This window comes from Entelurus aequoreus, linkage group LG13 (genome assembly GCF_033978785.1).
Source record: "Entelurus aequoreus isolate RoL-2023_Sb linkage group LG13, RoL_Eaeq_v1.1, whole genome shotgun sequence".
In the NCBI taxonomy this organism is placed as follows: domain Eukaryota; kingdom Metazoa; phylum Chordata; class Actinopteri; order Syngnathiformes; family Syngnathidae; genus Entelurus; species Entelurus aequoreus.
This window is the reverse complement of record NC_084743.1, coordinates 15991200-16016432: the sequence shown is the minus strand read 5'-3', so window position 1 is coordinate 16016432 and position 25233 is coordinate 15991200. Positions and strand designations below refer to the sequence as shown.

The 25233-nt window shown below is 38.9% G+C and overlaps 1 protein-coding gene across 1 annotated transcript in view; it reads right to left on the bottom strand.

Annotated features, from left to right (window-relative positions):
• Window positions 1-25233, bottom strand: part of dars1 (aspartyl-tRNA synthetase 1) — a 111298-nt gene that overhangs the window by 45878 nt on the left and 40187 nt on the right. Inside the window, exons 8-9 of the mRNA XM_062068485.1 lie at window positions 24327-24407; window positions 716-775 (exon numbers count right to left, since the gene is read on the bottom strand). Of these exons, the coding sequence (XP_061924469.1) occupies window positions 716-775; window positions 24327-24407 (141 nt within the window). The remainder of the gene's footprint in view (window positions 1-715; window positions 776-24326; window positions 24408-25233) is intronic.

Below are 25233 nucleotides of genomic sequence, written 5' to 3'. Positions count from 1 at the left end.
AAAAAAAAATAATGCACTTTGTGACTTCAATAATAAAAATGGCAGTGCCATGTTGGCATTTTTGTCCATAACTTGAGTTGATTTATTTTGGAAAACCTTGTTACATTGTTTAATGCATCCAGCGGGGCATCACAACAAAATTAGGCATAATAATGTGTTCATTCCACGACTGTATATATCAGTATCGGTTGATATCGGAATCGGTAATTAAGAGTTGGACAATATCGGAAATCGGCAAAAAAGCCATCATCGGACATCTCTACTGTTAACTGCTGCCTGCCGACTTGTGATTAGCTAATAGCATGTGTGATTTATCCGCATTATATAACTTTAATGCCTCTTCACATTGAATTGTAATGCTTTTTAGTGCCATTTAGGCCTTCATTTTTGCAAAATCTATTCAATGACTTTTTAATGACCCGCATAAACCCTGATCATGCAGAGCAGTTGCAGTAACCAGTAACGTATAAATATGTAGTATGCAAATATTTCTAACGGCGAAACTCATCGCGGAAGCTGACAGACTAGATATTGACGCCACAGATAAACAAAATCTCTCACTGAGCCAAATGTCCTGTCGGGAATATCTTCTCAACAAGACACATTTTGGTGGCCAGGGATGGATTTGTGACGATGCCGCCATCACTTTAAGGCACTGAAACCTAAAGTTCTTCGGCAAAGCTACACATTTTTCTTCATAGTGACAACGACTTACCCTGAGATCAATCACTCGGTTGTCCAGTTTGGTGTCCTGGTTGACCGTGGCTCTGCCCTCCTGTGGGAAGAAGACATAAAAGATGGAAGATTTGTTCATTTTAAAGAAACCTGTGTGTCCAAGGCTTGTAGAAATGCACGACATTAAAACCAGCTAACCGACTCAATTCATAAAAGCGAAGAAAATAATGGTAATCGCTTTGATCCACATAGCAGCGTAGTACAAAACCCAAAACCTGTGAAGTTGGCACGTTGTGTAAATGGTAAATAAAAACAGAATACAATGATTTGCAAATCCTTTTCAACTTATATTCAATTGAATAGACTGCAAAGACAAGATATTTAATGTTCCAACTGAGAAACATGGTTTTTTTTTTGCAAATAATCATTAAAGGCCTACTGAAACCCACTACTACCGACCACGCAGTCTGATAGTTTATATATCAATGATGAAATCTTAACATTGCAACACATGCCAATACGGCCGGGTAACTTATAAAGTGACATTTAAAATTTCCCGGGAAATATCCGGCTGAAACGTCGCGGTATGATGACGTATGCGCGTGACGAAGACAGTTTAACGGAAGTTATGGTACCCCGTAGAATCCTATACAAAAAGCTCTGTTTTCATTTCATAATTCCACAGTATTCTGGACATCTTTTGCAATTTGTTTAGTGAACAATGAAGGCTGCAAAGAAGACAGTTATAGGTGGGATCGGTGTATTAGCAGCGGACTACAGCAACACAACCAGGAGGACTTTGTTGGAGAGCAGACGCGCTAGCCGCCGACCTCACCTTGACTTCCTACGTCTCCGGGCCGCCAAACGCATCGGGTGAAGTCCTTCGTCCTTCTGCCGATCGCTGGAACGCAGGTGAGCACGGGTGTTGATGAGCAGATGAGGGCTGGCTGGCGTAGGTGGAGAGCTAATGTTTTTAGCGTAGCTCTGTGCGGTCCGGTTGCTAAGTTAGCTTCAATGGCGTCGTTAGCACAGCATTGTTAACCTTCGCCAGCCTGGAAAGCATTAACCGTGTATTTACATGTCCACGGTTTAATAGTATTGTTGATTTTCTATCTATCCTTCCAGTCAGGGGTTTATTTTTTTTGTTTCTATATGCAGTTAAAGCACGATGCTATCACGTTAGCTCGTAGCTAAAGCATTTCGCCGATGTATTGTCGTGGAGATAAAAGGCACTGAATGTCCATTTCGCGTTCTCGACTCTCATTTTCAAGAGGATATAGTATCCGAGGTGGTTTAAAATATAAATCCGTGATCCACAATAGAAAAAGGAGAGAGTGTGGAATCCAATGAGTCAGCTTGTACCTAAGTTACGGTCAGAGTGAAAAAAAATATGTATTTCACTGCATTCTAGTCCTTTACTCTAACGTTCCTCGTCCACAAATCTTTCATCCTCGCTCAAATTAATGGGGTAATGGTCCGAATCGCTCTAGCTGCGTTGAAAACAATAGGAAAATATGAGGGAGTGAACAACTGACAACGTCACAACTACTTCCGGTAGGGGCAAGTTGCGAACTTTATCGACGTTGTTCTATACTAAATCCTTTCAGCAAAAATATGGCAATATCGCAAAATGATCAAGTATGACACATAGAATGGATCTGCTATTCCCGTTTGAATAAAAAAATGTCATTTCAGTAGGCCTTTAACTTAGAATTGAATGGCAGCAACCAATTGCAAAAAAAATGGCACAGGGGCATTTGTACCAATGTGTTACATGGCCTTTCCTTTTAACAACACGAATACACCCCCATACCATCACATATGCTGGCTTTTGAACTTTGCGCCTATAACAATCCGGATGGTTCTTTTCCTCTTTGTCCACAGTTTCCAAAAACAATTTGAAATGAGGACTCATCAGACGACAGAACACTTTTCCACTTTACATCAGTCCATTTTAGATGAGTTTCGTGCCCATCGAAGCCGGCGCCGTTTCTGGGTGTTGTTGATAAATGGCTTTCGCCTTGCATAATAGAGTTTTATCTTGCACTTACAGATGTAGCGACAAACTGTAGTTACTGACAGTGGTTTTCTGAAGTGTTCCTGAGCCCATGTGGTGATATCCTTTACACACTGATGTCGCTTTTTGATGCAGTACCGCCTGAGGAACCGAAGGTCACGGGCTTAGCCGCTTACGTGCAGTGATTTCTCCAGATTCTCTGAACCTTTTGATGATATTACAGACCGTAGATGGGGAAATCCCTAAATTCTTTGCAATAGCTCGTTGAGAAATGTTCTTAAACTGTTCGACAATTTGCTCACGCATTTGTTCACAAAGTGGTGACCCTCGCCCCATCCTTGTTCAGGCATGTGATTTGACCACAATGAAAAAGACTGAACACATTTCTGGGGGTCTGGGGGACGAAGGCCCCCCACCAGGGCACTGGTGGGGGGACAATGGGGGCAACGCCCCCCGAAGCTCCTGGTTTTTCACCAACTTAACATGCTAAAATTAACAAAGACAGCACTATTTGAAGAAAATATTTTAGTGTTTAAAGACATGAAAACATCATTAATAGAACATACATAACCCAATGATCCTAATGAATCACTGTATATGGTTCAGTCCCAACAGTATTTAGTCACTAATATTTACATCTTGTGTTCATTTCACATCCACAGGTGTCACATTGATCAGTGTTATTATCTACAGTTTATTTACAGTATTACCACATTACTTCAGTTCACTTCACACATTAGCTTTCTCGGAGAGCCCAGCCCTAACATGAGCTTTCCTTGCAAATGTATTTAACAAAATACCAAATGTAAACATTTCATTCTTTTCGCCAAAATAGGATATAAATTAATGAAAATAATTAAACGTGTTTAGTATTGTTTACTCATATTTGAATATACGAAATAATAATAATAATGTGAGGACACTGACATATTGCATGAAACAAGTGTGAAAATATTTACCTTCAAGATTGTTACACCACTGACAATAGTTTCAACAGACTACATAAGAACTTAATATTACAAAATAGTATTATATGCAAATTTATTTCAAATAAATTGTTAACTGGATTCAATAATGCGACTCTTTGAATTTTTGTAATTTCATAATATATTTTCACGTGGCTTTTTATTTTTAGAAAAACCCATTTATATTTCGCAAAGCAAAAATCGGTTAATATTTAAAACAAACATGCGTATTTTGCAAGCAAATATTTGTTAGCTTACCTCATTATTATCAACCCTGTCTGCAACTGAAGTGGGCGGATCTTTCCTCTCGATGTCTACGACAGTTGTCGATGTAAACAAAGGATGAAGTCCGTAAGGTTTGCTCACTTTCGGTTGACATCCAAAAGTACCAGCTAGTGAAAAGTTTGTTTTCCTTGCTTCAAGTTGTTTCATATGTTTTTGGCGTTTCGCATGTACTTCCAAAGCCTTGAAACCTCGTGATCCATAGTCAATATTATCATGACACCACGTGCACAAAACCTTTCCAGGACGATCGATTTTCCGAATAAAATCACCGAACAAAGTCGTAACTTCCTTCTTCCCAACAGTATCAGTGATTTCCCTTTCCATCCAGTCCCATCGAAACTTATTTGTGACATGTTTATCAATTTATTTTACTCGTAAAGCGTCCTTTCTCTCGAGAACCGACATCGTTTACATATGGAAAATGGCGGTAGGATGACGTTATTAACGTCATCATTCATAACAGATGTCCTGATTGGTCACAAGGAACATATCGACCAATCAACTACGGCGTAATATAAACTACGTCTCGAATCTTGATTTAGGGTCGGAAAAAAAAAACGAAAAAAGGGAAATATTTTTTTTTTCTCCCCGAGATTAAAAAAGACGGAATTCCGACTTTAGACGGAAAAATCACATGCCTGCTTGTTTGTGAATGACTGAGCATTTCATGGTAGCTCCTTTTATACCCAATCATGGCACCCACCTGTTCCTAATTAGCCTGTTCACCTGGGGAGTGTTTGATGAGCATCCCTCAACTTTATCAGTCTTTTTTACCACTGGTGCCAGCTTTTTTGAAACGTGTTGCAGGCATCAAATTCCAAATGAGCTAACATTTGCAAAAAAATCAAGTTTTCCAGTTGTCTTAGCAGTCTATTCAATTGAATTTAGGTCCAAAAAGGATTTGCAAATCATTGTTTTCTGTTTTCATTTACCATTTACACAACGTGCCAACTTCACTGGTTTTGGGTTGTGTACAAGACAAAAGACACCTGCAACTGGAAAACAAATATAAGAGTAAATATTTCATCACAGGAGGAACCAGAGTTTCCAGGGTCATGCATGTCTGGCTTCCTCCGAGGAGCCGCTGGGGGTTTGCGCTAATAGCCTGTGCAGCCACATCCTGCTCCCAACAGCCCCACGCAAGGGGGACAAAGGGGTAGACAGGCGGGCAAACAGGCCCGGGTCTCGGAGGACAGCGTGTGATTGAAGTACGCGGATGACATGTTCGCTCCCAGCAGAAAACACTTGGGATGCTGCTGCAGCTGCAGCGTTTTGGCCTGGCAATTACACAAAACCAAGGACTGGGCTGTTAAAAAGAGTTAAAATGTATACTATTAATTACAAATATATCAGCAGCAATTGGTTAAGAAAAGGTGATTTATTCCAGCCATTATGTTTTATACACTTATAACAGTATCGAGAGTTAATAAACAGCCTTCATCAATCAACAGTAGCTGAAAAAAAATATAGTAAAAGACATTTAATTCAAAGTTGACTGTTTAATAGTATTGCAGTTAGTACTTTTTCCTCCTTTAGGCTTCTACCATAAATGATTGGTCATTCTGTTTACATTTCAAGACAGTGCACGGCAAACAAATGATATTTGGTATCCTTTGCAAATCAAAGACCAGAGTGTCGGCGTAAACCAGGGGTGTCCAAACTTTTTCCACTGAGGGCCGCACACGGAAAAATTAAAGCCTGCGGGGGCCATTTTGATAGTTTTTATTTTCAAATCAAAACAAAATATATGGATTTTGGGGGTTTTTAACCTTTAGGGTTCCTGGGGACCATAAAGGGTCATTAAAATGTTAAAAACAAGTCAAATTATTTTTTTATTTTTTTTATTTAACGCTTACAGTAAATCTCTACAGTATAGCAACTTCAGGTTGATATAAAATTTAAAAAAACAAAAAGATTTTATGTAGAGATGTCCGATAATATCGGCCGGCCGATATTATCGGCCGATAAATGCTTTAAAATGTAATATCGGAAATTATCGGTATCGTTTTTTTTATTATCGGTATCGTTTTTTTTTTTTAAATTTTTTTATTTTATTTATTAAATCAACATAAAAAACACAAGATACACTTACAATTAGTGCACCAACCCAAAAAACCTCCCTCCCCCATTTACACTCATTCACACAAAAGGGTTGTTTTCTTATGTTATTAATATTGTGGTTCCTACATTATATATCAATATATATCAATACAGTCTGCAAGGGATACAGTCCGTAAGCACACGTCCGTAAGCGTGCTGCTGGTCCACTAATAGTACTAACCTTTAACAGTTAATTTTACTCATTTTCATTCATTACTAGTTTCTATGTAACTGATTTTATATTGTTTTACTTTCTTTTTTATTCAAGAAAATGTTTTTAATTTATTTATCTTATTTTATTTTATTAATTTTAAAAAAAAGGACCTTATCTTTACCATACCTGGTTGTCCAAATTAGCCATAATAATGTGTTAATTCCACAACTGTATATATCAGTATCGGTTGATATCGGTATCGGTAATTAAAGAGTTGGACAATATCGGAATATCGGATATCGGCAAAAAGCCATTATCGGACATCTCTAATTTTATGCCTTTTCTGTCAAGACAACTTTGTTTTTTATAATAAAACTGAAATATGCAGTATTTCCACCACTGCCCAAAACCTTCAGAAAGCAATGTTTGATGTGAAGTAATTAGAGCCTTAAAAATATCAATAATGCAAGACACCATTGATATTAATTCATTAATATTTTTGAGTAATCACAGTGAAAAGATAAATAAAATCCCATTAAATATATTTAGGATCCAAAAGGTGCCCCACTCAGAAAGTGATACATTTGTATTATTATTTATTTTTACTTTCAACACTTACGTTACACTACCGTTCAAAAGTTTGGGGTCACCCAAACAATTTTGTGGAATAGCCTTAATTTCTAAGAACAAGAATATACTGTCGAGTTTCAGATGAAAGTTCTCTTTTTCTGGCCATTTTGAGCGTTTAATTGACCCCATAAATGTGATGCTCCAGAAACTCAATCTGCTCAAAGGAAGGTCAGTTTTGTAGCTTCTGTAACGAGCTAAACTGTTTTCAGATGTGTGAACATGATTGCACAAAGGTTTTCTAATCATCAATTAGCCTTCTGAGCCAATGAGCAAACACATTGTACCATTAGAACACTGGAGTGATAGTTGCTGGAAATGGGCCTCTATACACCTATGTAGATATTGCACCAAAAACCAGACATTTGCAGCTAGAATAGTCATTTACCACATTAGCAATGTATAGAGTGTATTTCTTTAAAGTTAAGACTAGTTTAAAGTTATCTTAATTGAAAAGTACAGTGCTTTTCCTTCAAAAATAAGGACATTTCAATGTGACCCCAAACTTTTGAACGATAGTGTACGAGATCAACTTCAGATATATCTGTCAATATTACGTTTGAACTATTATTTTGTTTGTTTTATGCTCTTTTGTCAAAGAAAACAATGTTTTTGTATGGCAACCACACAATATATGCAATATTTTCCACATAAAACATTTTAAAGTGAAATTTTTGAAATAATTAGAGCCTTGAATAGGTCAATAATTCATTATAACATTGACTTTTTTTTTGTTTTGTTTTTAGCAATGGCCAAAAAAGACAAAAAAAGATACACAAAATTTAAAAAAACAGCCTGCATGGCAGCTTTGTGTCAACATTGCAACTTTTTCTAGTCAGATTTCACCTCATTCCACTTTTTTAATGTTTTCTTTTATTTTTGCAATAGCATTTCCAGAATGTGTGGCACATATAATAAGTAGGGATGTCCGATAATGGCTTTTTGCCGATATCCGATATTCAATATTGTCCAACTCTTTAATTACCGATACCGATATCAACCGATACCGATATATACAGTCGTGGAATTAACACATTATTATGTCTAATTTGGACAACCAGGTATGGTGAAGATAAGGTTGGTTTTTTTTTTAAATAAAATAAAATAAGATAAATAAATTAAAAAACATTTTCTTGAATACAAAAGAAAGTAAAACAATATAAAAACAGTTACATAGAAACTAGTAATTAATGCAAATGAGTAAAATTAACAAGGTTAGTACTATTAGTGGAGCAGCAGCACGCACAATCATGTGTGCTTACGGACTGTATCCCTTGCAGACTGTATTGATATATATTGATATATAATGTAGGAACCAGAATATTAATAACAGAAAGAAACAACCCTTTTGTGTGAATGAGTGTAAATGGGGGAGGGAGTTTTTTTGGGTTGGTGCACTAATTGTAAGTGTATCTTGTGTTTTTTATGTTGATTTAATAAAAAAAAGAAAGAAAAAAAAAAAAAAAACGATACCGATAAAAAAAAACAATACCGATAATTTCCGATATTACATTTTAAAGCATTTATCGGCCGATAATATCGGACATCTCTAATAATAAGCAATGTAGCGCTGTGGAAAATATCTGCATATATGAACCTTGCGAGGCTGCAGTAACACCTTTAAAAATGTGGCTGCTGTTGACATTTCCAGCATTAGTATTCAGTCGCAATAACAATAACCCACGCACGCACGCACGCACGCACGCACACAGCTCCTCCTAGTTCAAATAGTGTTTACTAACTTTGCACAGCAACATGAAGCGCAATCTCCATGTGGGAAATGCATTTTATAAAATATTATAATGAACGGTACCATTAGCAGCAGAAATGTGTGAACGGAACAGAATCATGGTTAATCCGATTAAGACTCCACTGCCACTTATCTACAAAGAGAAACCGTAATTGAACGTATTCCTGCATGCATAAACGCTCCTAATGATGCTGCATTAGAGCACAAAGCACTCCAAATACAATTCATATTGCCCTGCAAGGCTAAAAAGAATGTAAATCACATTATGTAGGGTGAGGAGAATTAGATGGTGTCATTTTTGCCTGAACTTGAGGGATGCAATTTTCTTGTATTATCAACGTATTGTGTTGCTCAATACTTCTGTTTCCAGAACATATTTTCTCCTGAGCAGCCTTCTAATATAGAATTTGTAAAATAAAAAAATAAAAACATAAAAAAACCTGCTGTGCTTCATTAACAAATTCAGATTTAAATGTTTGTAACTTTCATATTGCAAAAACTGAAATCAATCTGTCACAGGCAAAATGTGCACTGCAAAAACTGACATCTAAGTAAGATGAAATATCTCAAATAAGGGTGATATTTGCTTATTTCCTGTCTGATAAGATAATTCTTCTCGCTAAGCCGATTTTATGTGAGAGTGTTTTACTTGTTTTAAGGGTTTTGGTCCTAAATGATCTCAGTAAGATATTACAGCTTGTTGCTGAGATTTAATGGCCTATATTGAGTAAAACATGCTTGAAACTAGAATATCAAGTGTTGCAAAGCTGTGTCATCAACACTCACAAGTATAAAACTACTTTTTTAAAGTAATCATTTCTTATTTCAAGCATGTAAAAAAAAAATCATGACTTTGACACAATTGTGTCTCATAATTAAAACAGATGACAGCCAAATGGACTTTGCTGTTTTATTTTCAATGAAACAATAGAAAATATGTACTCGTATAGTAATACAGTTGTTATTAGTGAGAATATACTTATTTTAAGGTATTTTTGGGTTCAATGAGGTTAGCTAATTTTACTTGTTTTGGAAAGTCTTGACAAGCCAAATTTTCTTGTTCTATTGGCAGATAATTTTGCTTAGTTCAAATAAAATAACCCTAATTTTGTATTTTTTTTCTTGTTTTTGAACACTGACTTTTTGCAGAGCACCATTGCTGGGTGTGTTTTGGACATGTGGACAAAAACAGTTTCAAGCTGTAATATCTTACTGAGATCATTTAGGACCAAAACCCTTAAAACAAGTAAAACACTCTAACATAAAATCTGCTTAGTGAGAAGAATGATCTTATCAAACAGAAGATAAGCAAATATCACCCTTATTTGAGATATTTCATCTTACTTAGATTTCAGTTTTTGCAGTGTGGGTGTGCCAGTCATGTGTCAGGAATACAGTTTATGCAAATGTATGTTTTAATCGTTAAATCTGTTCTTTGGAAGTTTAAAAACAACTAAATTAGTTTAAAAAGTAAAAAGTATAAAACTGCTTTTTTAAAGTAATCAGTTCTTACTTCAAGCATGAAAAAAAAAATCATGATGTATGCATATCATTATGTCAAGATAATAGCACTAGCATTTACTTAATTTAAGAATATTTTTCTATATTTTGAGCAAAAAGGTCATTTTTTTTTCAACCAAGAAAAATGCACTTGTTATTAGTGAGAATATACTTATTTTAAGGTATTTTTGGGTTCATTGAGGTTAGCTAATTTGACTTGTTTTGGAAAGTCTTGAAAAGCCGAATTTTCTAGTTCTATTGGCAGATAATTTTGCTTAGTTCAAATAAAATACCCCTCATTTTTGTATTTTTTAAAATTGTTTTGGAACACTGACTTTTTGCAGTGTGATAGAAAAAAATAGATCACGATTCTTATTCATCCTGACTTGAAATCGATTACTAATTTTAAAAAATGTATAAAAATATATATATATATATATTATGAAAAACATGTTTTTATATATAATGCATTTTTAATATGTGTTTAAAGGCCGTCCCCATTAAACCAGAAGACACTTTTGTAACCTGTAATCTGTTTTGAAAAAGTTATATTTTATATATAAAACATTGCGAAAATCGGTTTGAAACGAGAACCGATTCTAAATCGATTCCTCCCTTTAAGAATAAGTTGTATTAGGACTAGGGGATGGCGTGGCTTGGTTGTTAGAGCGGCCGTACCAGCAACCTGAGGGTTCCTGGTTCGATCACCAGCTTCCGCCATCCTACTCACGTCATGATGGGTTTACGAGCAGAAGAGCATGTTCGGCAGCGCACAATCACAGAGTACTTAGAAGCAGACACAGTGTGTAGACAGAAAAGGGAGAACGGACGCATTTTGGCTTAAAAACTAAAGATAAAGGTGAAGTTATAACACTGAAACACCCTCGGGAAGAGGTGCTTTAAGACATGGCTAGCTAGCTAGCGGCTAAAGTCCATCCGTAGTCGGCAGTGTTTTAGCTACTTATAAATAACTAGTCCTCGTCTCCATGGCGACAAATAAAGTGAGTTTTATACGAGTATCATCCCTGCAGGACGAGGAATAGCTAAACATGCTTCACTACACACCGTAGCTCACCGGCGTCACAATGTAAACAAACACCATGGGTGGATCTACACCTGACATCCACTGTAATGATACCAAGTACAGGAGCGTATCTAATCAATACTACGATTACATGGATATTTTTCAGCATCACAAAATCACCTTTGTTTTTTTAAAATATATATTATGTTTATAAATTCAGGAAATATGTCCCTGGACACATGAGGACTTTGAATGGACTATGGACTGGACTCTCACTATTATGTTAGATCCACTATGGACTGGACTCTCACTATTATGTTAGATCCACTATGAACTGGACTCTCACTATTATGTTAGATCCACTATGGACTGGACTCTCACACTATTATGTTAGATCCACTATGGACTGGACTCTCACTATTATGTTAGATCCACTATGGACTGGACTCTCACTATTATGTTAGATCCACTATGGACTGGACTCTCACACTATTATGTTAGATCCACTATGGACTGGACTCTCACACTATTATGTTAGATCCACTATGGACTGGACTCTCACACTATTATGTTAGATCCACTCTGGACTGGACTCTCACTATTATGTTAGATCCACTATGGACTGGACTCTCACTATTATGTTAGCTCCACTATGGACTGGACTCTCACTATTATGTTAGATCCACTATGGACTGGACTCTCACACTATTATGTTAGATCCACTATGGACTGGACTCTCACTATTATGTTAGATCCACTATGGACTGGACTCTCACTATTATGCTGGATCCACTATGGACTGGACTTTCACAATGTTATGCTAGACCCACTCGGTGTCCGTTGCATCCGGTCTCCCCTTCACATTGACATCCCACTGGGTTGTGAGTTTTTCCTTGCCCTTATGTGGGATCTGAACCGAGGACGTCGTTGTGGCTTGTGCAGCCCTTTGAGACATTTGTGATTTAGGGCTATAAATAAACATTGATTGATTGATTGATTGATTGAATAGGACCATAGTATAATCCTGTAACTACTTGGTATCGGATCAATACCTAAATTTGTGGTATCATCCAAAACTAATGTACCTGTATAGTATCAAACAACAGAAAAATAAGTGATTATTACATTTGAACAGAAGTGTAGATAGAACATGTTGAAACGGAAAATAAGCAGATATGAACAGTTAATGAACAAGTAGATTAATAATTCATTTTTACAGCTTGTCCTTTATAATTTTGACAAAATAATAGAATGATAAATGACACAATTTGTTACTGCATACTTCAGCAGACAAAATTAGGAGACTTTGTTTGTTTACTTACTACTAAAAGACAAGTTGTCTAGTATGTTCACTATTTTATTTAAGGACAAACTTGCAATGAGAAACATATTTAATGTACCCTAAAAAATGTAGTTAAAATAAAGCCATTTTTGCGGTCCGTTTTTTTTTTTTAAAGAAAAGTATCGAAATACATTTTGGTACCGGTACCAAAATATTGGTATCGGGACAACTGTAGTATCTTATATTGAATGAAAATACAAAATATAATTTTATTATCACATGTCTATAATTTTCGCCGGGTCAAACTCGTTTTGCAAAATATTTAGCATATGTCTAGAACTTCCGCCGGGTCAAATTCGTTACGTCACGAGTGACGATTCACCTGTCCTCATTTTCAAAATGGACGAAGCTGATTTCAGTAGTTTGCAATCGCACAAAGAAAAAAAGATAGTTATTCAGTAGGATTTAAGGTCCAAGCTATTGAAAATACGGTATGCTAAAAAGAACAGTAAGCAGCTATGTTTTATTAATATACTGTAGCTGCGTGTGTCAAATACGGTATGAGTCATTAAATGACTCCCGCCTCCTGGTGGTAGAGGGCGCTAGTGATCCTTCTTGCGACTTCCGGTACTGCAGAAGAAGTGACAACACGCAGCAACAGATCGTCTTTTTTTTCCTCTCGCCTGAACTTTTAACATGGAGGATTACATACCGGTATCTAAAATAAAACAGTTTTCTAAACTGGACTTTCAATCGAAGCAGGAGGTAATAATTAAAGGAATATCTCCATCGAGACAGAGAGACTTTTAAAACTGAAGAAAGAAAATAAGGAAGACTTCTATAAACAAGTTATCGATGCTTTTGGTCAGAAGGAGCTGCAAATGGACTCCATTTATAAGTACAGGTAAGACCATAATAACGTTTTTTTTAATTAAATGTGCTTTTCATGATGGTATGCTTACATCACACTCAAAGCGCACACCTAAATTTACCGCTTTCCTTTTGGTAAACGCCGGAGTGAGAAGAGGTTTTAAAATAATTAGCGCATGCACGGCCATCCCGCAGGCTTCCGGTAAACGCCGGAGTGACAGGAGGTTTTAAATCAATTAGCGCCCCTGCGGCTATTCAAGGAAATACGGTATATAGACCTAAATCACGAGTGTCTCAAAGGGCTGCACAAGCCACAACGACAAAGACAAGCCAAGGCTCAATACACAAAATGGCAGGGAAGATTAGGCTCCTTTTTCAAGGGGGCAACCCACTTCCACGGCAAGTTGTGCTGAGCCAAAAGCAGTTGAATTGTGTGTCTGGTTTGACCATATCACATTCTCGCAAGCCTCTTCTGAATCATTCATGAGTTCATTTGCAATCTCCAGACAGGCCTGTGCACGTGTCTTCCTGAGCAGGAGGTACGTATGGTTTTTCTCGGCGAATTTGGTCCCTTGAGAACATTAACCGGCTCCGGTGTAATTCCGGCACGGTCCCTCACCATTTCAGATTCATACTTACCCCACAAGGTCGAATCTAGTACGAATCTCCAGAAGGAGGGCGAACGACTCATATTTTATTCCTTTCATTTCAGAATTACTGCATAAATAGCGGTGGCTTTTTCACCAAGCTTCTTGCTGATGGCCTTGCATCCCATTTCATTCTTGTGCAGGTCTACAGTCCTGTCCCTAAGGTCCTTTCCCAGCACTTTGGTCTTTCTCATTGTGGCTGAGAGCTTTGAATGGAAGAGACTGTTTCTGTGACAGGTGTCTTTTATCCCCACAACGACTTGAGTTTAAGAGCACTTTCCTCAAGGGGAGCTGCACTTTTTATGGAATTTTGCTCATCATTCACAATCCTTATGTGGAGACAAGAGCACGTATATCTTTGTCTGTGCATTGCAAATTGGGGGAAAAAATGCTTTAAAGAGGCGGCTAACAATGCAAGTAAGGGAAGAGTCATCTATTGTGAGAAAAAAACCCTCTAAAAAAACATTTAAAGGCCTACTGAAATGATTTTTTTTTAATTTAAACGGGGAAAGCAGATCCATTCTATGTGTCATACTTGATCATTTCGCGATATTGCCATATTTTTGCTGAAAGGATTTAGTAGAGAACATCGACGATAAAGTTCGCAACTTTTGGCCGCTGATAAAAAAAGCCTTGCCTGTACCGGAAGTAGCGTGACGTCGCAGGTTGAAAGGCTCCTCACATTTCCCCATTGTTTACACCAGCAGCGAGAGCGATTCGGACCGAGAAAGCGACGATTACCCCATTAATTTGAGCCAGGATAAAAGATTCGTGGATGAGGAACGTGAGAGTGAAGGACTAGAGTGCAGTGCAGGACACATCTTTTTACGCTCTGACCGTAACTTAGGTACAAGGGCTCATTGGATTCCACACTCTCTCCTTTTTCTATTGTGGATCACGGATTTGTATTTTAAACCACCTCGGATACTATATCCTCTTGAAAATGAGAGTCGAGAACGCAAAATGGACATTCACAGTGACTTTTATCTCCACGACAATACATCGGCGAAGCACTTTAGCTACGGAGCTAACGTGATAGCATCGGGCTTCACAGCAGATATAAACAAAAGAAATAAACCCCTGACTGGAAGGATAGACAGAAAATCAACAATACTATTAAACCATGGACATGTAACTACACGGTTAATGCTTTCCAGCCTGGCGAAGCTTAACAATGCTGTTGCTAACGACGCCATTGAAGCTAACTTAGCAACGGGACGTCACAGAGCTATGCTAAAAACATTAGCTATCCACCTACGCCAGCCAGCCCTCATCTGCTCATCAACACCCGTGCTCACCTGCGTTCCAGCGATCGACGGAGCGACGAAGGACTTCACCCGATCATCAGTGTGGTCGGCGGCTAGCGTCGGATAGCGCGTCTGCTATCCAAGTCAAAGTCCTCCTGGTTGTGTTGCTGCAGCCAGCCGCTAATACACCGATCCCACCTACAGCTTTCTTCTTTGCAGTCTTCATTGTTCATTAAACAAATTGCAAAAGATTCACCAACACAGATGTCCAGAATACTGTGGAATTTTGCGATGAAAACAGAGCTTTTTGTATTGGATACAATGTGTCCGAATACTTCCGCTTCAACCATTGACGTCACGCGCATACGTCATCATACATAGACGTTTTCAACCGGAAGTTTAGCTGGAAATTTAAAATTGCACTTTATAAGTTAACCCGGCCGTATTGGCATGTGTTGCAATGTTAAGATTTTATCATTGATATATAAACTATCAGACTGCGTGGTCGGTAGTAGTGGCTTTCAGTAGGCCTTTAAAACCGCCAACAACGCTCCATATTAACCAGTACGGTGGTACAGGGGTTAGTGCATGTGCCTCACAATACGAAGGTCCTGAGTAGTCCCGAGTTCAATCCCGGGCTCGGGATCTTTTTGTGTGGAGTTTGCATGTTCTCCCCGTGACCGCGTGGGTTCCCTCCGGGTACTCCGGCTTCCTCCCACCTCCAAAGACATGCACCTGGGGATAGGCCCCTCCCACCTCCAAAGACATGCACCTGGGGATAGGCCCCTCCCACCTCCAAAGACATGCACCTGGGGATAGGTTGATTGGCAACACTAAATGGGCCCTAGTGTGTGAATGTGAGTGTGAATGTTGTCTGTCTATCTGTGTTGGCCCTGTGATGAGGTGGCGACTTGTCCAGGGTGTACCCCGCCTTCCGCCCGAATGCAGCTGAGATAGGCTCCAGCACCCAGCAACCCCAAAAGGGACAAGCGGTAGAAAATGGATGGATATAAACATATAATATAATATATCAGTATATATCATATACTGTACATATATTATGTAAATATTACATATATGTTATATTTTATATTGCTACTGCAGTATATTTTTAGTCTATTTTATACCTGCATTGTCCTTTCCATCCTTACACTTTGCATCATTTGTAACTGAGCTACTGTGTAGAACAATTTCCCTTGTGGATCATTAAAAGTTTGTCTAAGTCTAAGTCTTACATGGTATGTAGACCACAAAATAGTGTTTTAAATCTAGAAAAAAAATCACAATATGACCTAGGGCTGGGCGATATACTCGATATATCGCGGGTTTGTCTCTGCGATATAGAAAATGACTATATCGCGATATTAGAGTATACATTCCAGTGTTTCCCAAAATCACAATATGACCTAGGGCTGGGCGATATACTCGATATATCGCGGGTTTGTCTCTGCGATATAGAAAATGACTATATCGCGATATTCGAGTATACATTCCAGTGTTTCCCACACATTCATTTATTTGTGGCGGCCCGCCACGAAAGAATTACGTCCGCCACAAATAGATTTTTTTTAAAATTATTATTATTTATTTATTTTTTTTTTTTTTTTTGGTCCTGTCCAGCTTCTCAGGCAAATCATATAGTTGATGTAGATGCCCATATAGGCTGTTCAGATTTGCTTTACAAAAGAGAAGTGTAGGATACTTCTCTTGTTGCTTTATTTGTATTTGACCACTACTGTTTTCTGTTTATTTGTTACTGACTGTGGCAGGACATCTCTGCCTCTGTTTCACTTTATGTTGCTGGTAAATAATATGGTTGTAGTAGTAGGCTAAAGTTAAACGATTTAGTATGCACTAATTAAAGGGGCAGAGCTTTAAGAGACATTTTAGCTTTTATATTTTATAAGATATATTTTTTGTAAGAACCACAATTAATAAATATATTTCAGTGAATAACTTATTGTGCAAATCTGTATATAAATATGTACATAAAGTGTTGTAATTATATTGTGAAATGGATGGATGGACGTTTAAAACAAAACTGTTATTATTAATTAGTAAGTATACATTTTTTGAGCCTTTTTAATGAAAATGATATCATTGTAGTAAATTATGCAAATTACTCGTTGATGTCATGGTGACCACGCCCATAGCCACGCCCCCACCGCCACAGGTATCTTGGCAGTTTATGGGAAACACTGCATTCTCATGCAGTTGCTTTTAGCTGCGGGCATTACACTGCATGCGTTTCCCATTCTTTCTTGTCTCTCCTTCTCACAGAGACTTAAAACAAGCGCACCTTCTTACATACGTCACGTGTGCGACGTCACACGCTCCCGCGGAGCAGACAGGTAGCGACATGGTAACGTTAGCTGTGATGCCAACGGTGCGGTGCGGGTGGTAATACGAGAGAGAGAAGGTGCGAATCTTGTAACAAACGAAGGTTGGCGGTGGTTTGGCTTCAAGCGGGAATATGTTGAACAATTATGCGGCAAAAGCGTCGCTACAGAAAGTAGCACCACTGCTAATGTAGCATCATTTGAAAAGTCACCCGCTAGAGAATGAAGAGTGCTTGAAACTCCGCATGTCAACATCTCTGGCCGGTGCCGCACCAACAAAATGCCCAAGCAACCATTTCCACATCAACACCGTATGAAAAAAATAGTCAACAACAGAAGGAGATAACGTCCGCAGGAACCTACCACATAGCGAAGGACGTACACTATTTGATTTCCTATTATGCAGCTCGTTTTTATTTGACACTTATTGAAATATCTTGTGTGACATCATGCACAAAAGTGCACTTTATTTGTTTTTAACTATTGTAGTGGCGTTCTGTACAAAAAGTGCACTTTAATTTAGTGTTGTTTTGATATGTCATCTTAGTGACATCATGCACAAAAGTGCACTTATAGCTTGTTTTAAAATGTCTCTGACAATCTTGCACTTTCTGTTTTGGAAAAGACATGAATGTTTGTGCCACTGCTTAATAACTGTTTAATAAATACAGTTTTGGTCAATTGACTTAGGTGTGGTTTCCCTCTCTGCATGAAAGATTAAAATGAGCATATATTAATGCAGTATGAACAACAATGTTTTAATGTAGACACTAGGGCTGGGAATCTTTGGGTGTCCCACGATTCGATTCAAAATCGATTCTTGGGGTCACGACTCGATTCAGAATCGATTGTTTTTCAATTCAACACGATTCTCGATTCAAAAACCATTTTTTTAAATTATTTAAAAAAAAAAAATTATTTATTTTTTTATGAATACAATACACAACAATACCATAATAATGCAATACAATTTCAAAACAAAACCCGACCCAGCAACATTCAGAATAGCAATAAACAGAGCAATTGAGAGCAATTGAGGACACACTAACATGGCACGGAACAATCTAAAAGTAGTGAGACAAAAATGAATATTATCAACAACAGTATCAATATTAGTAACAATTTCAACATAGCAGTGATTAAAAATCCCTCATTGATATTATCATTACAAACATTAATAAAAAAAAAATATTAAAAAAATTAACAATAGTGTCGCAATGTCTAATGATAATGTCAATGAGGGATTTTTAATCACTGCTATGTTGAAATTGTAACTAATATTGATACTGTTGTTGATAATATTCATTTTTGTTTCACTACTTTTGGTTTGCTCTGTGTCGTGTTTGTGTCTCCTATCAATTGCTCTGTTTATTGCAGTTCTGAGTGTTGCTGGGTCGGGTTTGGTTTTGGAATTGGATTGCATTGTTATGGTATTGCTGTGTATTGTTTTGTTGGATTGATTAATTTAAATAAAATTTAATAATAAAAAATACAAATAAAAAATCGATTTTTTAAAAATGAGAATCGATTCTGAATCGCACAACGTGAGAATCGCGATTCGAATTCGAATCGATTTTTTCCCACACCCCTAGTAGACACATAGAATAATCATACTGCTGTGATTATATGCATCAAGTGTTCATTCAAGGCTAAGGCAAAATATCCAGATATAGACTTAGTAGACACAACGTATATTAAGTATATTGAGTTTTATTCCGACACTGAGGCAGCCGACATGTCAACATAGTTCCCTCCAGGAGAAGCCATATCCCAGCAGCCCCCACTGCCCCGCCTCCAGCATGAATAGCCGTAAAGGGAAACATAGAACTGTCGTAAAGTGTTCATTGGAGAACAACACACGTTAACAATCTCCCTCTTCTTTCTTTAAAATAAGAAAAACAAAAGCCAAGTGCAACAAGGGAAAAGGCAATTGAAAAACATTCAAGAAAATAACAAAATACAATCAGCATTCTCGCCTGTGTTTTTTTTTTTAAAACAACAATTAGGGTGAATTCCAATTAGGGTGGATTCCACAGTCCTTCACATAGTGCTTTCAAGAGCACTAGGGATGATGCCCCCTTTTTCGTCAGACAGTCAGCTAGTTGGGCTTTTGTCACTGACCAGAGCACCTTTTTGATTGTTTTACTCTGAATGAGCTCCTTGATCCCGCTTATATCCAACCGAAGTCTCTTCTCTGTGACCTGTTTAGTGGACTTAAGGGCATCATAAAGAGAGTGATTGTCAGTCACACAGACCAACGTGGGAGCATTTAATTTGGTGGTCCCAGTAGTGAGCTCCGAAAAAAGAGTAGAAAGGAAAATAGCATTGTCTATTCCATCCGACATAGCGAGTGTCTCTCCCGCAAGGGTGCTCCGCACCACACGCCTGATCCTCTTAGATTGCCAACAGAGAGGAGAAAACTTCCCGTTTTCCCCCATGAGAGTGATCAATGTCCCTCCTTGAGTACCTCCATCAGGCAAGTTTCCCAGCGAGGCATCACTGAAGACAGTCAAGTTCAAAGCATCATTATTACCCAAATGTTGAAATTTCAGAGTAACCTTTCCTGCTTTAAGTTTACGAATCACCTTATTTGCATCATGAATGGACTGCACAGTAGCATTTTTCAGAATAGATGCCAAAATACAAGCGTCAAACATAACATCAGGTCTAGTTTGTTTTGCAACCCAAAGAATTTGTCCTATTTTTGATCTCAGCTGCTCTCTTTCCGTTTCACTAAGAGCTGAATCTCTCTGTATAGCACGTGCTGGCTGCATGTTTATGGGTTGCATGTTGTCAATATAGCCCTGCTGATTCATCTCAATTACACCATTTACAGTGGCAATGTCCATTCCTACATAGCAGAAATTATCATGTTCCTCACGTCCCACACGGAACGCACACTTCAGTCGAGGAATCACATCAGTTACAAAGTTTTGTGAACCTGCCCAGAGAAAATCATCCACATGACATGCAAGTACCCCTTTAACTTTGCATTGTTCATCCAACCAATAAAAGACTGCAGGATCCACTTGTGACACTTTACCACTTGTGCTCAGCATTATTTCTTTCACTCTATTATACCAATAAAGTGATGCATCAGCAAGACCATATACACATTTCTTAAGTTTCCATAGCACCCCTTTACTGTTTGCTTCTGGGGGGGGGTGAACATGAATGTCCCTTGATAACTCCATGCCTTGCAAAAAGGCAGATTTAATGTCCATAGAATGGACCTTCCACTGATTTTGGCTAATCACTGCTAGCAATAACCTCAGGGATTCAGAAGCACAGGTTGGTGAATCTTTTTGCACCTGTTGGATATTGAACTCTTCAAAACCCCTGGCTACAAGTCTAGCTTTAGGCACAATACCGTTCTCAGTTTCTTTTAGACTACAGACCCAACGGGTGGAAACACATCTTTGGCCTGTATCTTCAACTTCTTCAAAAACATTATTATTGTTCCAGTTTTCAATCTCTATTTGTTTAGCTTCATCAAATGATATGTCTTTTGTTATAAGTACATCAGCATCCATGACTTCTGAATCGGACTCAATGCTGAGACTATTCACACGTGACAGATCAACAGCTTCTTTTTGACCATGACTCCCATCATTTTCAATAAATTGCAGGTTATACCAATTTTTATACCCTCCTGTGGCTTTGCCTGCTCTACCTAGGACTTTTGCTTTACATAGAACACTTTCATCACTTTTCATAAAGGTTACAGTATGTCCCGCTTTTACCTTGACACTGGACACAGGAATAACAGGGTTATCATTATAGACATTGTGCTCCATTTGAGTTTGAATTACATCATTATGAGTCACTAACGAATGAGCTCCCTCTCCTGCATTGGACTCTCTGTCACTTTCCTGTTCGTTATCAGCATCTGTGTTTTGTGTACTGAATGAGCCACCTGTGGCTCTGTTCACTACATCTGTGTTTTCACTGTCTGCTGCTTGATTCTGTACAATTATCTCACTGTTTGTGTCATCGAGAACCTCACTTTGAGCAGTTGTGTGTAACTTATTAAGCCTCAAGTGATGTACTCTAACAAGGATACCACCATGTCTTACAAATACAACAGCCCCATCCTGACCAATAACTATCCCTGGTCCCTTCCACTCTGTACTGTCAGCTCGTTTGTAATAGACCTTGTCTCCTGTCTCATATTTTTCATCTGTGGATCTGAGCTGCTTACGTAACGCTCTCCTTATTCTCTCTGAACATTCAGCTTCAGTGAAAGCCTTCCTAGAAGCATGCAACACTGATATGTGTTGTCCTACCCTTGCACTAACAGTAGTGCCTTCGAGTGCAGGTAGTTTATCAATTAATACAGAGGGAAGGTTAGGGTTTTGACCAAATACCAGTTGATGTGGGCTATAACCATGAACACTGTGCATACAGTTCTTAGCCATAAGAGCCCAGTCTAGGGCAGTGTGCCAGTCACATCCATTTTCCCGTTTCACCTTCAGTAGGATGTCGGTGAGAGTCTGATTGTGTCTCTCCAACAGCCCGTTGCTCCAGGGACTGTATCCTGCTGTTGTCCTCGTCTCGATGTTGAAGTTTTCGGCCATGTCACGAAACTCTTCATTATTGAACTCTCCACCGTTGTCGCTGTACAAAATACGAGGAGGGCCGTGAACACTTATCCATGTGTGGATGAGGGCGTTGACCATTTCAGAGGCCTTCTTTGTCTTCACAATGCTTCCTGCACTGAACCGGGTGAATTGGTCGATCACATGTAGATACCACACTCCTGGCTCCAACTCATGCAGGTCCACCGCCACCGTCTCATTATATTCTGTAGCTAGAGGCAGACCAACAGCTGGCCTCGGCTTCGCTTTGCTGTATCTCTGACATATGTCACAATCATGCACTATTTGTTGCAAAATAGTGAGGCAGTCCTTGTCTTTATTACCCGAGCTTTGAATTAGCCTCTGCAGCCTGTCTGCAGATGCGTGGCCAAACTGTTTGTGTAGCTTGAGAAGGATTTTGCGCTTTTCGGCTGAAGACATGTTTTCTGTCACTGTCAGGACTTCATCTTCAGCTGTCGCTGCAAGTATCACGTCATCTTTCATTTGCTGTGTTGTGCTGTTTTTGTCTCTTATGTCCACACAGTAGTGTCCTGAGCTGGTGAACTCAAGAGGAATCTGCTGTTTAAACATCACTGCTCTGTCATTCTCCATATCTAAAACAGTTCCTGCCTTCTTCAGTGAGGACTTACTCAGCAGCAGTGGAATGTCAGCGTTGACCACTTCTGTCTCAATGTGACATTTTGTTTGTCCTATTTTGGCAGGTAGTTTCACTTTTCTGGTGGAATATACTAAGTTGCCATCTCCAAAACGAAATGGTCTTGAACTGGTGTTTTCTGTCCTCATCATTTTGTCTGTCTGCTCTTGACTGAGACAACTAACATAACTGTCAAGCCATTTCTCCCCACATACTGTACGAGTGCATGCCGTGTCTATGATGGCTGATCCCAGGGATTCAGTTATGAAAATCTCAGCGTCAGACATAGGGTCATTTGTCAACAACGTTATGTTAACTTCTTCTACATTTTCGTCTTCTGTTAGTCTTACTTGTTCGTTCTTCTTGTAAGGACAGTCCTTGGCCCAATGAAATGTGCTTTGACAAACGGCACATCTTGAACGCTTACCGAACTTATCCAATGGGTTGGTGCCCGGCAACGGTGTCCTTTCACTCTTCTGTTGAAACGTGTTCCGTCTTCCCTGTCCTTGTCGTTGTCGTTGTTCAGTGAAGAAAGCTGCATCTTGGTTTAGTTGAATCCCGTGCGACAAACCTGGCGCCGTTTTCGCTCCAAAAATCCGCTTGAGTGCCGACTTCATGGACGCAAACTTTAGGTCGGGGCACGCCGTTAGTGCAAGTTGTCTGTTTTTCTCATCGAGGCAGGCCGTGTCCAACAACTTGAAGGCTAACACAGCATCTGGAAGCGCCATGTCGTACTTTTTAATTCGATTGTATCGCTGCTCAAAGTCAATTATGTAGTCTGCCATTGAAACGGAACTGTCTTTCATTAAACGATCAAACTGGGAATACGCTTCGTACGCGCGGTCCTTTTCTTCTTGCTGAAACACACCGTCCAGTTTTGCTAGTAATGTCGCCATACCAGTGTCTTTGTCCAAGTCGTCTGCTGGTATTTCCATAGCGATATCCTTGGCTCGTCCTTCCAGACCCAAAGCCACAGCAAGCGCCTGCTTCTTCTTGTCGAGTTCGGTAACTCGTGCCCATATGTTAACTTCATTTTTCCAACATTCATACGGCCTGGTTTCGTCAAACTTCGGCGGTACTCTGTAGTTCGCAGCCATCTTCAAACCATCCTCTGCTACCAATGTTGATATAGACTTAGTAGACACAACGTATATTAAGTATATTGAGTTTTATTCCGACACTGAGGCAGCCGACATGTCAACATAGTTCCCTCCAGGAGAAGCCATATCCCAGCAGCCCCCACTGCCCCGCCTCCAGCATGAATAGCCGTAAAGGGAAACATAGAACTGTCGTAAAGTGTTCATTGGAGAACAACACACGTTAACAACATGGCCTAAAAATATTGAGATAATAATAAAAGGCCATATCGCCCAGCCCTAATATGACCCCTTTAATGCGTCCTATGCACCTTTTTTATGAAAAAAAGACCTGAATAGACCCGCTCATCGGCAGTGCGCCTTATCCGGTGGGCCCTATGGTCCGAAAAATATGGTAATCTTCATGCTAATTTTAAAAAAATGCGGTTTATATTCACTGTCAATGTATGACTCCCAGACCCCTATGGGGCCCATGGTACCCTAGTTTGTGAATCTACAACTGCAGTCATCCTTACCTCATCCCCCTCTCCTTCAGGTCTAACAGCATCCTCCAACTGCAGGGGGAGACGGGCCTCTGCCTGGCTGATGACAAAAATCTGAAAAAGAACCGGCATAAACCCAAGTTAATAAGTAACAAACCTCACCAAATGCAATTTCTGTATGTGCCATGATTGTCTTTCTGGAAAATACGTTTTGTTTGCAGAGTAGTGCAGTGAAGTTTCTCACATTTGATTTACACATTTTTTGTCTTGTGTTCTTGTGTTGATATAAGGCGGTGCTTCTTAATTTCTGTTATGACTCCCTCGGAAGGCAAAAATATTTCGCACCCATCCCTCTCGTCAATCTGCTGTTTACAACATAATTTATGATCAATTTAAGTTAAAGTTTAAGTGTAAATGATTGTCACACACACACACACACACACACACACACACACACACACACACACACACACACACACACACACACACACACACACACACACTAGGTGTGGTGAGATTATCCTCTGCATTTGACCCGTCACCCTCACCCTCTGGGAGGTGAGGGGAGCAGTGAGCAGCAGCGGTGGCTGCGCCCGGGAATCATTTTTGGTGATTGAACCCTCAATTCCAACCCCTTGATGCTGAGTGCCAAGCAGGGAGGTAATGGGTCCCATTTTTATAGTCTTTGGTATGACTCGGCTGGGGTTTGAACTCATAACCTACCGATCTCATATTATTCCCAAGAACTTAGTACTCTATCAATTTCCACTTAATTTAATTTTACATTTTGCTTCACAATTTGTCCTTGCACCACATAACACCATACATTTAGTTTTCTTATCATTTAATGATAACTTATTCATATCAAACCATTTTTTTAGCTGAAGCAACCCAACCTCTCTTATCCTCAATACTTCAAGTCTTTTGCTGAACAATATAC